Source organism: Ranitomeya variabilis, chromosome 5 (assembly GCF_051348905.1).
Source record: "Ranitomeya variabilis isolate aRanVar5 chromosome 5, aRanVar5.hap1, whole genome shotgun sequence".
Lineage (NCBI taxonomy): Eukaryota > Metazoa > Chordata > Amphibia > Anura > Dendrobatidae > Ranitomeya > Ranitomeya variabilis.
This window is the reverse complement of record NC_135236.1, coordinates 666,875,493-666,889,020: the sequence shown is the minus strand read 5'-3', so window position 1 is coordinate 666,889,020 and position 13,528 is coordinate 666,875,493. Positions and strand designations below refer to the sequence as shown.

The following is a 13,528-nucleotide window of genomic DNA, read 5'->3' as shown; positions in this document are numbered from 1 at the left end:
CATCACGTGTTTCTCAATGCAAGCAATGAATAGCCAGGCCTTTCTCCGGGAAGGAACAACCACGGGAAGGGCAGCATCCAATAAAGGAGAATATCCAATAAAGGAAGACCACCTATGCCAAGCATAGTATCCATCCACAAACAGCTGTTTCTGGGTTTTTGCCCCTCATCAGTGTGGAGTAGGAAACTGGCTATTAGGAGCAGTGCCTGGTGAAAGGCTATGAAGGAACAGATGAATGACCTCAGGGAGACCAAAACATCCAACACTGCGGAGACACCATCACGTGTTTCTCAACGCAGTGATCCAGAACACTGCCCCCATCCCTTATGGGAAATATGCAAACGCATGTAAAGTAAGCTGCAGAGACACCATCACGTGTTTCTCAACGCAAGCAATGAATAGCCAGGCCTTTCTCCGGGAAGGAACAACCACGGGAAGGGCAGCATCCAATAAAGGAGAATATCCAATAAAGGAAGACCACCTATGCCAAGGTGGGGATGTCACAGGGCCATGCGGATGCCGTATCACACGCCCATGTGGGGTGACAAGTGTTCAACCCCACAAGTTTAAACAGAGGAGGGGGATATGTGAGGCAGTGACCGGTGTCACAGGTAGGGGTCACTGTATGTTCTCCCCAAGATGTGCAAGGAGGTGTATAGAAGCCATGAGAGTGCATTGCAGTCACAGGCGTAGCTGTGATTGCAATGCAGACTAAAAATATGTGTTAGTATTTGGCATGTTAGTGTCCAGGGCAGAGTTGGGAAAACCTGCTCTGGAGTTTTTGTATTTTGAAGCAGACTGCAGGATGGTAGTGGTACAGTGCGTTTCATTCCAGGCCCGGGTTTTCTATGTGGCTGAAGACCACAGATCCCAGTTAAAATCCCTGCAGTAAAGGGTTTGGGTGTGTCAGGGATAGAGTCAGTATCAGTCTGGTGTATGCTAGAGGGCAGAGCAGTCGGCTCTTCAGAGCTCCTGTGTGAGTCAATACAGGCAAGTGGAGCCAAGCAGTCAGGGGAGCTGAGACGCCTGGCACCCACACCGTGCACAGTAACTGGTCTGAGGAGGATTGGCGTGTTTAGTGACTGTAAACTGAAGGATATCATGTACTGTGGAAAGCTGTGAGAAAAGAGACATTAACACGGTGCTGCAGTTGCCCACTGCAACAGGTCAGAGGTGGACTGGCGTGTTTAGTGACTGTAATCCAGAGGATATGGTTCCTGGCAGTGATCCGGAGGATACCGGATTCTATGTAGTGCTATAAATTGGACTTTAATGATACATACGTATGTGAACTGGACAGTAATGCTCTGAAGTAAACGCATTAAAGAGACTTTGTGTTGAAACTTTGTTGGGTCACTGCCTCCTCACTGCATAAGCGTGCTACCGCAGCACTACAGGAGGCACCATAGTTTTCCTTATTATGGGGGCTCTATAGTTTTCCCTATTATAGGGGCTCTATATTTTTCCTTATTATGGGGGCTCTATAGTTTTCCTTATTATGGGGGCTCTATAGTTTTCCCTATTATGGGGGCTCTATAGTTTTCCTTATTATGGGGGCTCTATAGTTCTCCTTATTATGGGGGCACTATAGTTTTCCTTATTATTGGGGGTCTATAGTTTTCCTTATTATGGGGGCTCTATAGTTTTCCTTATTATGGGGGCTCTATAGTTTTCCCTATTAAGGCGGCTCTATAGTATTCCTTATTATGGGGGCTCTATAGTTTTCCTTATTATGGGAGCTATAGTTTTCCTTATTATGGGAGCTCTATAGTTTTCCTTATTATGGGGGCTCTATAGTTTTCCCTATTATGGGGGCTCTATAGTTTTCCTTATTATGGGGGCTCTATAGTTCTCCTTATTATGGGGGCACTATAGTTTTCCTTATTATTGGGGGTCTATAGTTTTCCTTATTATGGGGGCTCTATAGTATTCCTTATTATGGGGGCTCTATAGTATTCCCTATTAAGGCGGCTCTATAGTTTTCCTTATTATGGGAGCTCTATAGTTTTCCTTATTATGGGGGCTCTATAGTTTTCCTTATTATGGGGGCTCTATAGTTTTCCTTATTATTAAGGCTCTATCGTTTTCCTTATTATGGGAGCTCTATAGTTCTCCTTATTATGGGGGCACTATAGTTTTCCTTATTATGGGGGCTCTATAGTTTTCCTTATTATGGGGGCTCTATAGTATTCCTTATTATGGGGGCTCTATAGTTTTCCTTATTATGGGGGCACTATAGTTCTCCTTATTATGGGGGCTCTATAGTATTCCTTATTATGGGGGCACTATAGTTTTCCTTATTATTGGGGGTCTATAGTTTTCCTTATTATGGGGGCTCTATAGTATTCCTTATTATGGGGGCTCTATAGTATTCCTTATTATGGGGGCTCTATAGTTTTCCTTATTATGGGGGCTCTATAGTATTCCTTATTATGGGGGCTCTATAGTATTCCTTATTATGGGGGCTCTATAGTTTTCCTTATTATGGGGGCTCTATAGTTTTCCTTATTATGGGAGCTCTATAGTTTTCCTTATTATTAAGGCTCTATCGTTTTCCTTATTATGGGGGCTCTATAGTTTTCTCTGTTATAGGGGGCACTATAGTTTTCCTTATTATGGGGGCTCTTTAGTTTTCTCTGTTATAGGGAGTGTTATATTTTTCATTATTATGGGAGCATTTAGGCTTTACTATGGCCCCCTACCGAGCATTATTATTGTTATTCATTTTTTTGCCCCTTTTCCCCCTAATCAGAGAGGACAGGGTCACTTCACTCCATGTTCATTCATAATTTCTGTTGTATCCCTTTAAATGAAGATGTCATTACACTCGGCAATTTCCGGAATGTTTCGTCACCGTTCGTCAATGATTCCTTCTCGGTCATTGCTTTGAGGCTGGCGAGTGACCACGCCCCCCAGTGTACGACTTCCTCGTCCAATGAGAATGCAGGAACTAGGGCAGAGTGTGTGTATGTGCGGAGAGGGGAGGGGGAGGCAGGTGGCACATGCGCAGTGGCGTCCTCCCCCGCTCCGTGCTGTGTGTGTGATGTCTGGGCTGGAGAGTGGATTTTAAAGATGGCCGGAGCGGCTCCCGTCTACTGTGTCTGCCGGCAGCCGTACGATGTGAGCCGGTTCATGATCGAGTGCGACATCTGCAAGGACTGGTTCCACAGCAGGTGAGTGGGCGCTGGGGCGGCACTGGGGGGCTGCCGGGGCTGTGGGGGGACGGCTGGGACAGGCAGGATAGTAACAATAAGGTGGTCTCCGAGGTGATGAAGTCAGGGCCCAGGCTGCACCCCACCAAACGTGGGCACCAACTTCACCCGGGAGTCCTAGATCTGGGGGCACCCTGACCCTAAAGGCCATGTCACCCCCCAAAGTACCAACCTAATGCCCAAAGTGCCCCCCAAAACAGTGCGAGCCCCCAAAAGTGTCGTCATGTCTCCGGTCACAATGGTGCCCCCCAAAAGTAGTGACGTACCTGGTATATGGGCGCCCAAAAAAGTAGAGACGAGCGCAGGTCACCCCCCTCACAAGTTCTCACAGTTCGCTTCCTTAATCATGACTATGCCTAGGTTATAGCAGACCCCTAAAAAAAGCTAACATGCAGGTGAGTCACCCCCAGTTTCAAAATGTAGCTATGCCTATGTTATAGCCCCCCCAAGAAAAAAAAAAGTAAGGACATTGCCAGGTTGTTGTTAGTCTTGCATGGGTTATAGCAGCTTCCAAAGACTAGTGGCTTACCTATGTTATAGCAGCTTTTAAAGAGCAGTGGCATGCCTATGTTATCCAACTTCTAAAGACCAGTGGCTTACCTATGTTGTACAGCTTTTAAAGAGCTGTGGCATGCCTTTGATATACATCATCTAAAGACCAGTGGCATACCTATGTTATAGCAGCTTCTAAAGAGCAGTTGCACACCTGTGTTATATCAACTTCCGAAGACTAGTGGCTTACTTGTGTTATAGCAGCTTCCAAAGACTAGGCACATGCTTACGTTATAGCTGCTTCCACTGGCTAGCGCCATGCCTACGTTATAGCTGCTTCCATTGGCTAGCGCCATGCCTACGTTATAGCAGCTTCCACTGGCTAGCGCCATGTCTACGTTATAGCAGCTTCCACTGGCTAGCGCCATGTCTACGTTATAGCAGCTTCCATTGGCTAGCGCTATGCCTACGTTATAGCAGCTTCCATTGGCTAGCGCCATGCCTACGTTATAGCTGCTTCCATTGGCTAGTGCCATGCCTACGTTATAGCAGCTTCCATTGGCTAGCGCCATGCCTACGTTATAGCTGCTTCCATTGGCTAGCGCCATGCCTACGTTATAGCTGCTTCCATTGGCTAGCGCCATGCCTACGTTATAGCAGCTTCCATTGGCTAGCGCCATGCCTACGTTATAGCAGCTTCCATTGGCTAGCGCCATGCCTACGTTATAGCAGCTTCCATTGGCTAGCGCCATGCCTACGTTATAGCAGCTTCCATTGGCTAGCGCCATGCCTACGTTATAGCAGCTTCCATTGGCTAGCGGCGTCATGCCTACACTATAGCAGTGCCCCCACCACAGGATTAAAATAAAAATCATAAGTTACTTTATAAAATGTGGTTATGCCCATGTTATAGCAGCTTCATACATAAGTTATACCAGCCACCGAGTTATGGACACTACAAGTTACTCTGTAAAGTATGGCTATGCCTGTGTTATAGCAGCCGCCCCCTTTTCTCCCCTGAAAGTAACAACTTCTCTAGGCTATTGATCGTGCATAGGTCATACCAGTCACTAAGCCTGGTGACGTGCCTATGTTATAGCAGCTGCCCCTATCCTCCAAATAACAACTTTTGCTTATCATCCTCCCACCAAGTTGTAATATAAAGTAGAATCATGCTTAAGTTCTAGCAGCCTAGTTTATCGGTTACGCATGGGCTTTAGCAGCCCCTCCAGGATAGGAGACATGCCTATGTTATATCAGCTCTCCAAAATACATTTCTCAGATTATACCAGCGCCTCTATGCTTATGTTGTAACAGTCTCCTTGGTGTCCTGTCCAGTTGTAGTTATACATAGATTATACCAGCGCCTCCATGCTTATGTTATAGCAGTCTAGTCTCCATAGTGTCATGTCCAGTTGTAGTTGTTATACATAGATTATACCAGCCCCTCCATGCCTATGTTATAGCAGTCTAGTCTCCATAGTGTCCTGTCCAGTTGTAGCTGTTATACATTGATTATACTAGCCCCTCCATGCCTATGTTATAGCAGTCTAGTCTCCATAGTGTCCTGTCCAGTTGTAGTTGTTGCATAGATTATACCCGCCCCTTCATGATATATAAATTAGTTATGGAACGTTTGTGTACCTAGAAAATAAGTGCCCCCCCCTCCCAAAGTGGTGACTTTATAGCCCAGCTGCTATAACCTAGGCATTCTGTATTGTCTATAGAGGGGGGTGTAGGGTTTGTACTTCTGAGTCTGTCGTTAACGACCCGACTAGAAGTTGTGTGTGAAGTGCAGAGAGCCGGCGTGGGTTCCAGTGTGACTGCTGCCGCTATAACATGTGCTTTGTGACCTTTTTCTGTGGCGTGTTGTGATGATGCAGTGTGATATCGGGCGTCTTGATCATCACCCTCCCACAGACAATGGCTCATAATCGCCCACATTACAAGTGCTCTTATTATCTGCCGGTGTCTTTTGTTTGGCTGTCACGTAATAACCGGTGGTGGTGGAATCATGCGGGCGCGGAAATGACAGCTGGGAACTTTACGGATCTGGATCCGTGATCGTTGGGAGTGCGGATCAGCCATGTGGTCGGGTCCCATGTGCGATCTACACTGTATTTATAAATATAGAAGGTTTTGTGGTCATTTGAACAAAGGAAAGTAGTCCCTGCTCATCCCCGGTGTCCCCATACAGTCCGCCATACAGGTTTTTACCCAGGTTATTGCAGCAGCCAGTTGTTTCTTTCTTTATTTTTTCTTTATTGTGTGGCTTGTTTTGCTCTGCTCTGGTTTCAGCTTTGTTTTCAGGCACCAGGCCGGGGGTATTTGCTCAGACGCCGCCGGGGGAGGAGGGAGGTTGTGATTGTAAGGGGAGCCGCCGCTGATTGACAGCATGGCTGTGAGGACATTTAAATCCTCCCATTTAAACAAAACAAGAGTGCACTCTGCCCCCAGTGGCCGCATTGATGAATCGCAGCCCGGTGTGACAATGATGCTTTCGTGATGTTTGGTTGCAGTCTGTGTCCTATTGTGCCGTTTTGCTTTCTGACCGTGAGAAGAACGTGACGTTTTTCAATAAAGGGACCGGATTTATTCTCCTTTTTGCATTTTTATAGCTACCTCAGGGGAATAAATAAACTGATCGATGAGGAAACCACCATGTTGGTGGGACTTTGTAGTGGCACAATCAGGTGAAATGGTTGTCCTGTTAACAATATTTTGTCTTCTATCAACTTGAATAGATGATGACTGATCGCCTGTGTGAATAGAGTGGTAGTGAGCATGTGCGACCACCACCAGTGACCAGAGCAGTGGTCGCACATGCTCACTACAACTCCACTTACACAGGGAATTGCAAACCCCCGTTCTTGTGATTGGTGGTACTTTTTTTTTTTTTTTTTTAATTTTACTTCTCTGGATAGGTGACATATTTTGTTTTTGTGACATGTTGTATATGTTTTGACAGGGGCCGGCATGTGATCTGTGGAGTGTGGATGGGAGTCTTATGAAGGAGCCAGTGCGTCTTTCGTCGACTGGTCGGGTGCCTATCCTAAGTAGACTCTTGTCACGCGGCAGGCTGGGTCCGGCGCGCCACTTGGCAGCGGGCTGTCTGCGCCCTGGGGCCGGTGTGCCTCTTGGCGGCGGGCTGTTTGCGCCCGGGGGCCGGCGCGCCTCTTGGCAGTGGGCTGTCTGTGCCTTGGGGCCGGCATGCCTCTTGGCAGCGGGCTGTTTGCGCACTCGGGCCGGCGTGCCTCTTGGCGGTGCACTGTTTGCACCCTAGGGCCGGCGTGCTTCTTGGCGGGCTGTCTGCGCCCTGGGGCCGGTGCCCCTCTTGGCGGCGGGATGTTTGCGCCTTGGGGCCGGCACGCCTCTTGGCGGTGGGCTGTCTGCGCCCCGGGGACTGGCGTGCCTCTTGGCGGTGGGCTGTTTGTGCCTTGGGGCTGGCACGCCTCTTGGCGGCGGGCTGTTTGCACCCAGGGGCTGACATGCCTCTTGGCGGCGGGTTGTCTGTGCCCTGGGGCCGGTGCACCTCTTGGCGGCGGGCTGTCTGCGCCCAGGGGCCCAGACAATGGCCAGTTGCTTGGGGGACGGCCTTGGTCAGGGGGCTATGTCCTCTTCCCAGGGAAGGGCGGCCTCAAGTTAGTGGCGTGTCCCGCTTTTGTGCTGCTTGTAGTATCAGTCATGGCTACGTCATCGGTCTTCTCCGCTACTCCAGCTGTCATCCTTCGCCTCTGCTTCCCGTTCTGTAGACGTTTTAATGTATTCGCCTATGATTGAGGCCGCCGGCGCACTGAACGGCGAGCGCTCCGGGGCTTTGACAGCAGAACTGCTCTGGTGTGACAGGAAGTTTCTCAGCCTTTCAGATGTGATCTTGACTCCGCTCGCTGGCACCGGCTGAGGCCGCGCCTCTGATTTAGGACTGAAAAGTGGATTTTGATGATAATGCTTTATGGTGCGTGCGGGCAGTGCCAGGGACACTGATGATGGATGTCTGCTCTAGATTGGATTTCCCCAGGCCCGTAATATCTACAATTCAGTGTTTTGCAATGTGCTTCATTCTCCGTATTTTATTTTTTTTTTTCCTCATTGCAGAACTAATTATCTGGTACATTAAAGACTGTTGTCCCAGCTGTCCTGAAATAAGGACCCACTAATGATCAGTTGATCACTACAGATCCGGCAGCTTAATCCCCCTGCGATCAGCTGGGAGTCTACAGGAAACTGCCCAAGTGCCCTGCCAGTCTCCTCACTTCCTCTTCTGAGGGGCTTCACATGAAAAGTCAACCAATCAGTGGCCACCGGCTGCTCCAGCGCCGCGCTGTCTGAGCTGGAAAAAACTGTCTCCTAGTATCCTCTACCGGCTCAGACAGAACATTACTCCTGTAGCCGGTTGGTGGCTTCTTGATTGGCTCCAGAGATATTGTGACGCTCCCTGCCAGAAGATAATGTGAAGAGCAGTGGCGCAAGGAGACTGGCATGGGACGTGTGGAGTGGCGCGAGGAGACTGGCATGGGACGTGTGGAGTGGCGCGAGGAGACTGGCACGGGACGTATGGAGCGGCGCGAGGAGACTCATACGGGACGTGTGGAGCGGCGCGAGGACACTGGTATGGGACGTGTGGAGCGGCGCGAGGAGACTGGCACGGGGCATGTGGAGACAAGCCACGACTCTCCTCTCCCTAACTGTTTAGTGTCTATAAGACAGCTGGCTGCAGCAGGAGCCTCTCCCCTTTTTCCAGAATACGAAAGATATTATATATTGTTGTAGCCAAGATATGGGAAACAGACAGAAGAGAAGCATCTACTTTATCGTGATACCGCCACCCTCCTCCCTCCATGTGCGCCTGTTTTTGAGCCCGACTGGTAGCCCCGGGTATCCGTGGAGGTATTGTAATCGTCGTTTTGTGTGTTGAAAAGATAAAGGATTTCCTTTGATGTTGCAGAAGGGGATAATCCATCATCAATGCATCCGTAGAATTACAGAAGCTTTCTATTGTCCGCCGAGCCGCTGCTGTCGGTGCGGATCGTCCTTTTGGCTGCGATAAGTTTCAGCCATTTAAAACGTTGCAATTAAGATGCACAAAAAGTCTCTTTTAAAGATTACATTAAAAAAGGTCCTCTGCTTAAAAAATCACTTGTTCCTCATATTACACTGAACTGTACAGTTTTATGTACAAATTGGCCCTCGTCTTCATATATCCGTGTGGGTCCCGGGTTCTGTAACGCGACGTGGGAGTGAATTTCCCGTGTTTTCAATACTTAAGTCAGCCCCCTCTTCGGTAACGACCAATACATTTTGCATTATACTCTAGAGCTGCACTCACTTTTCTGCTGGTGCAGTCACTGTGTACATACATTACATTACTGATCCTGAGTTACCTCCTGTATTATACCCCAGAGCTGCACTCACTATTCTGCTGGTGCAGTCACTGTGTACATACATTACATTACTGATCCTGAGATACATCCTGTATTATACCCCAGAGCTGCACTCACTATTCTGCTGGTGCAGTCACTGTGTACATACATTACATTACTGATCCTGAGTTACCTCCTGTATTATACTCCAGAGCTGCACTCACTATTCTGCTGGTGCAGTCACTGTGTACATACATTACATTACTGATCCTGAGATACATCCTGTATTATACTCCAGAGCTGCACTCACTATTCTGCTGGTGCAGTCACTGTGTACACACATTACTGATCCTGAGTTACATCCTGTATTATACCCCAGAGCTGCACTCACTATTCTGCTGGTGCAGTCACTGTGTACATACATTACATTACTGATCCTGAGTTACATCCTGTATTATATCCCAGAGCTGCACTCACTATTCTGCTGGTGCAGTCACTGTGTACATACATTACATTACTGATCCTGAGTTACATCCTGTATTATACCCCAGAGCTGCATTCACTATTCTGCTGGTGCAGTCACTGTGTACATACATTACATTACTGATCCTGAGTTACCTCCTGTATTATACTCCAGAGCTGCACTCACTATTCTGCTGGTACAATCACTGTGTACATACGTTACATTACTGATCCTGAGTTACATCCTGTATTATACCCCAGAGCTGCACTCACTATTCTGCTGGTGCAGTCACTGTGTACATACATTACATTACTGATCCTGAGTTACATCCTGTATTATACCCCAGAGCTGCACTCACTATTCTGCTGGTGTAGTCACTGTGTACACACATTACTGATCCTGAGTTACATCCTGTATTATACCCCAGAGCTGCACTCACTATTCTGCTGGTGCAGTCACTGTGTACATACATTACATTACTGATCCTGAGTTACATCCTGTATTATATCCCAGAGCTGCACTCACTATTCTGCTGGTGCAGTCACTGTGTACATTACATTACTGATCCTGAGTTACACCCTGTATTATACCCCAGAGCTGCACTCACTATTCTGCTGGTGCAGTCACTGTGTACATACATTACATTACTGATCCTGAGTTACATCCTGTATTATACCCCAGAGCTGCACTCACTATTCTGCTGGTGCAGTCACTGTGTACATTACATTACTGATCCTGAGTTACACCCTGTATTATACCCCAGAGCTGCACTCACTATTCTGCTGGTGCAGTCACTGTGTACATACATTACATTACTGATCCTGAGTTACATCCTGTATTATACCCCAGAGCTGCACTCACTATTCTGCTGGTGCAGTCACTGTGTACATACATTACATTACTGATCCTGAGTTACATCCTGTATTATACCCCAGAGCTGCACTCACTATTCTGCTGGTGCAGTCACTGTGTACATACATTACTGATCCTGAGTTACATCCTGTATTATACCCCAGAGCTGCACTCACTATTCTGCTGGTGTGTTTACTATTTCCAATGGCGACACACAAAGTTGTGAATGCAGCTCTGGGATGTTCCGATTGATTTATTCCATTCAGATTCTTGGGAAGTGTTTTTTACAAATTGAACAGGGATTTTTCTTCCGTCGCCCCCTAATGAGGGAGAACTTGATATTTACCTGTATGCGGATTAGTGCCGTAGGATAGATCCCGCCGGTCGCGGTGCTAATCAGCGGGGCTCATGTGCGGCGGTTCCCATGTGTGCACCTGCATTGATTGTCGGTGTAAGCGACACTTGGAATCAATTGCTGTGTAAATATTTAGCGCTCTCGGAAAACGGCATCTCGCCGCGGTTGTGCTCTTACATAATGTCTCACCTGCTGCCTCGTATTTTTATGTTTTTGTTTTTTTTCTCTTCTGCAGATTCGTGATGAGCTTTTCTCGTTAGTTGATTTCTTTAATTTTTTTTTTTTTCCTTAATCGTCATTTGCCTAAGCGAGTGTCTAATTTCTGTTGATTGGTGTCGGGAATGAAGTGCAGAATCATTTGGAACGTTTCGATACACGGGGCGAGTAATGAGGAGCCGTAATGATTCCCGAGCCCATCTGGCGTCTAGAAGAGTTCCCGGCTTCCAGCGACGTGCAGTCAATTACTGACCAGTTGTGGCCACTTCAGGAGCAATGAGTAATATATGTTGGAGAAAAATTTAATTTTTCAAAAACAAATTGGCTTGGAATTGAAGGCTTGGACCATAAGCCGAGATCTCGTATACCGTGACGGATGTGCGTATAGTTGCCCATACTCCTTAGCCAAATGGGCATCCAGTTGAAAGCAAACTGTCCATCCTGACATCTGTTCATCGGGGAGAGAGAAACAAGCCAATGCCAAACAAGTTATCTCTTGTGAGAGGGAAAAAAATAAAAGATGAAGCATGTTGAAATCTGACATGCCCAATCTTTTTTCCCTGAATCGGACAGAGTGTCAAACTGTCCAGTCATCTAACCTGAATCTGACAATTTTGGTCAAGACCGGTCAACCAACAAGTGTGTTTTGAGGCCTCCTGACGCTTCTACGACTCATGATTTCAGGTAGAGGAGAGCGAAATTAAAAATCTGTTCCCTTTTTTTGTCCTCCTGGGAGATGAGCCCCTTTCCAACGTGTCTGGCAAAGCCTTTGTACCCCCTCCCCAATGAATCGGGACCATTGGGTTGGGAGAAAGCGTTGTCGTGCGATTGAGTATTCAGATGACAACTCTATAAGATGTTTGGCCTCCTTTACTGTTCTTATGGCAGATGTCAGGAGAGTAAGTGGACATGTTGGATCTCGGCGTGTCTGATCCTTTATTCTCACCTGGGACTTGGACTAGGTTATCATGTGGCCGTTAAACCATCGTCGATTGTTTACAAGGAAGGCGATTATCAGTTTCTCAGTAGCCTTTTTTGACTGGCCAAACTTGATTCCATACACACTGAGCGATTGTCAACACGACTATTGTTGTTCTTGGCAACACACGTGCTGCCGAGAACGATTTTTTTTTATTATTTTTTTTTTTAGCTAAGATTGAAAATCATTTAGGTCCATGAAGGAACATTTTACTTGTGCGTCGAGAGATTGTCAGGTTGTTCAGATGGGGCGATAATTAGGAAGCATTGATATCGGTCAATCTTATTTCCCGTCAACCAGGGCTGTGGAGTCAGTAATCCAAAACTCCGACTCCTCAATTTCCATGACACTGACTCCACCAAAATGGGCTGTGGAGCCGGTAAGCCAAACCTCCAACGCCTCAATTTCCATGACACCCACTCCATCAAAATGGTCTCCAACTCCACAGCCCTTCCGTCAAAACACTGCTTGGTGGTCAAGTTTATGTATAGGACGTGGTTGGAAAAATTTGCCTTTGGCCTACATCTAGCTAAGCCAGTGGACTCAAACTTGGTATGCTGGGAGCTGTAGTTTATCAACAGCTAAAGAACTACAGAACTCTAATCTTAGGCATCTGGCCAGTCTTCTGTCAGGCCCACTGGAAGATTCTCTGCTTTTCTTGTGTGCCAGTCCAAATTTTTCTGGCTTTTTCGATGGCGTGGACTGCATCTTAAGACCGGCACCCTTCTACAGGAGTCAGTCATTTGATGTCTGACCCTGAAAAGCTTGTCTCTTGACCTTGGTTGGTGATGGAAGAGGTATGAGCGGAATGAGTCGATGATGACCCGGAGCTCTTAGGTAATGTTTTCGCAAAGGTTCCTCATAGAATGAGTAGCCTCCTAGTCCTGACAGTTCTCAGAATGGCGGCTTCTGTATATAGGTAGCAGGTGCACATGGAAATTGTGCTCTAGAAACGGTCTCTGACTGTTTCCAGCCGTCCTGACGAGCTGTTTGGCTTCAGAGCTCTGAACAGATTAGATTGTTCCACTTCACGGTCCCTTGTGGAAACCATTGTCTAGAAGTGGAAGTGAGCCTGACGGGGACAGAACACTACGTACTTGGCGAATCGAGGCTTTAGGGTCTGATTGCCAGGGTTTGTTTTTTTTCGTCAAGGTATGTTGTATTGGCACCGGTCCCAGGTTCGAGGACTGTATCCCCTCCTGATTGCCATGTTTTGGCCTCTCGAGTATCTCACCTCCGAGCAATTAACTTTTGTTCTAGAATTCAATCTAGTCACCCCATGTTGAAAATCCCGTAAAAAAATTAAATGTTTATTACAGTTCTAAAATGGTTTCAAATTTGCCAAAATTTTCTATTTTTATCTCCTTCTTTACTTTAATTTTTTTTACTTTTAGCTTGCTGTGTAGGTCGATTTTTCTATATCGAATCTTACTTGAAACCTGCCTTACTTTCTCGTTTGATTTCACTTTGACTCTAACGACGGGAGACTTTGCGGCTTTTAACACCTCTGCACCGACGCGCGCCCTAGCAGCCTGTTCGGCTCCATTGTAATATAATCCTCCATTCTTTGTTCCTGCGTAGCACCTCAGGGAGAACACG

The 13,528-nt window shown here is 47.1% G+C and overlaps 1 protein-coding gene across 1 annotated transcript in view; it reads left to right on the top strand.

The window, feature by feature from the left end:
- The first annotated feature begins 3,001 nt into the window (after positions 1-3,001).
- Positions 3,002-13,528, top strand: part of KDM7A (lysine demethylase 7A) — a 43,369-nt gene continuing 32,842 nt past the window's right edge. The window contains exon 1 of the mRNA XM_077261310.1: positions 3,002-3,173. Coding sequence (XP_077117425.1) covers positions 3,073-3,173 — 101 coding nt within the window. The 5' untranslated portion in view covers positions 3,002-3,072. The remainder of the gene's footprint in view (positions 3,174-13,528) is intronic.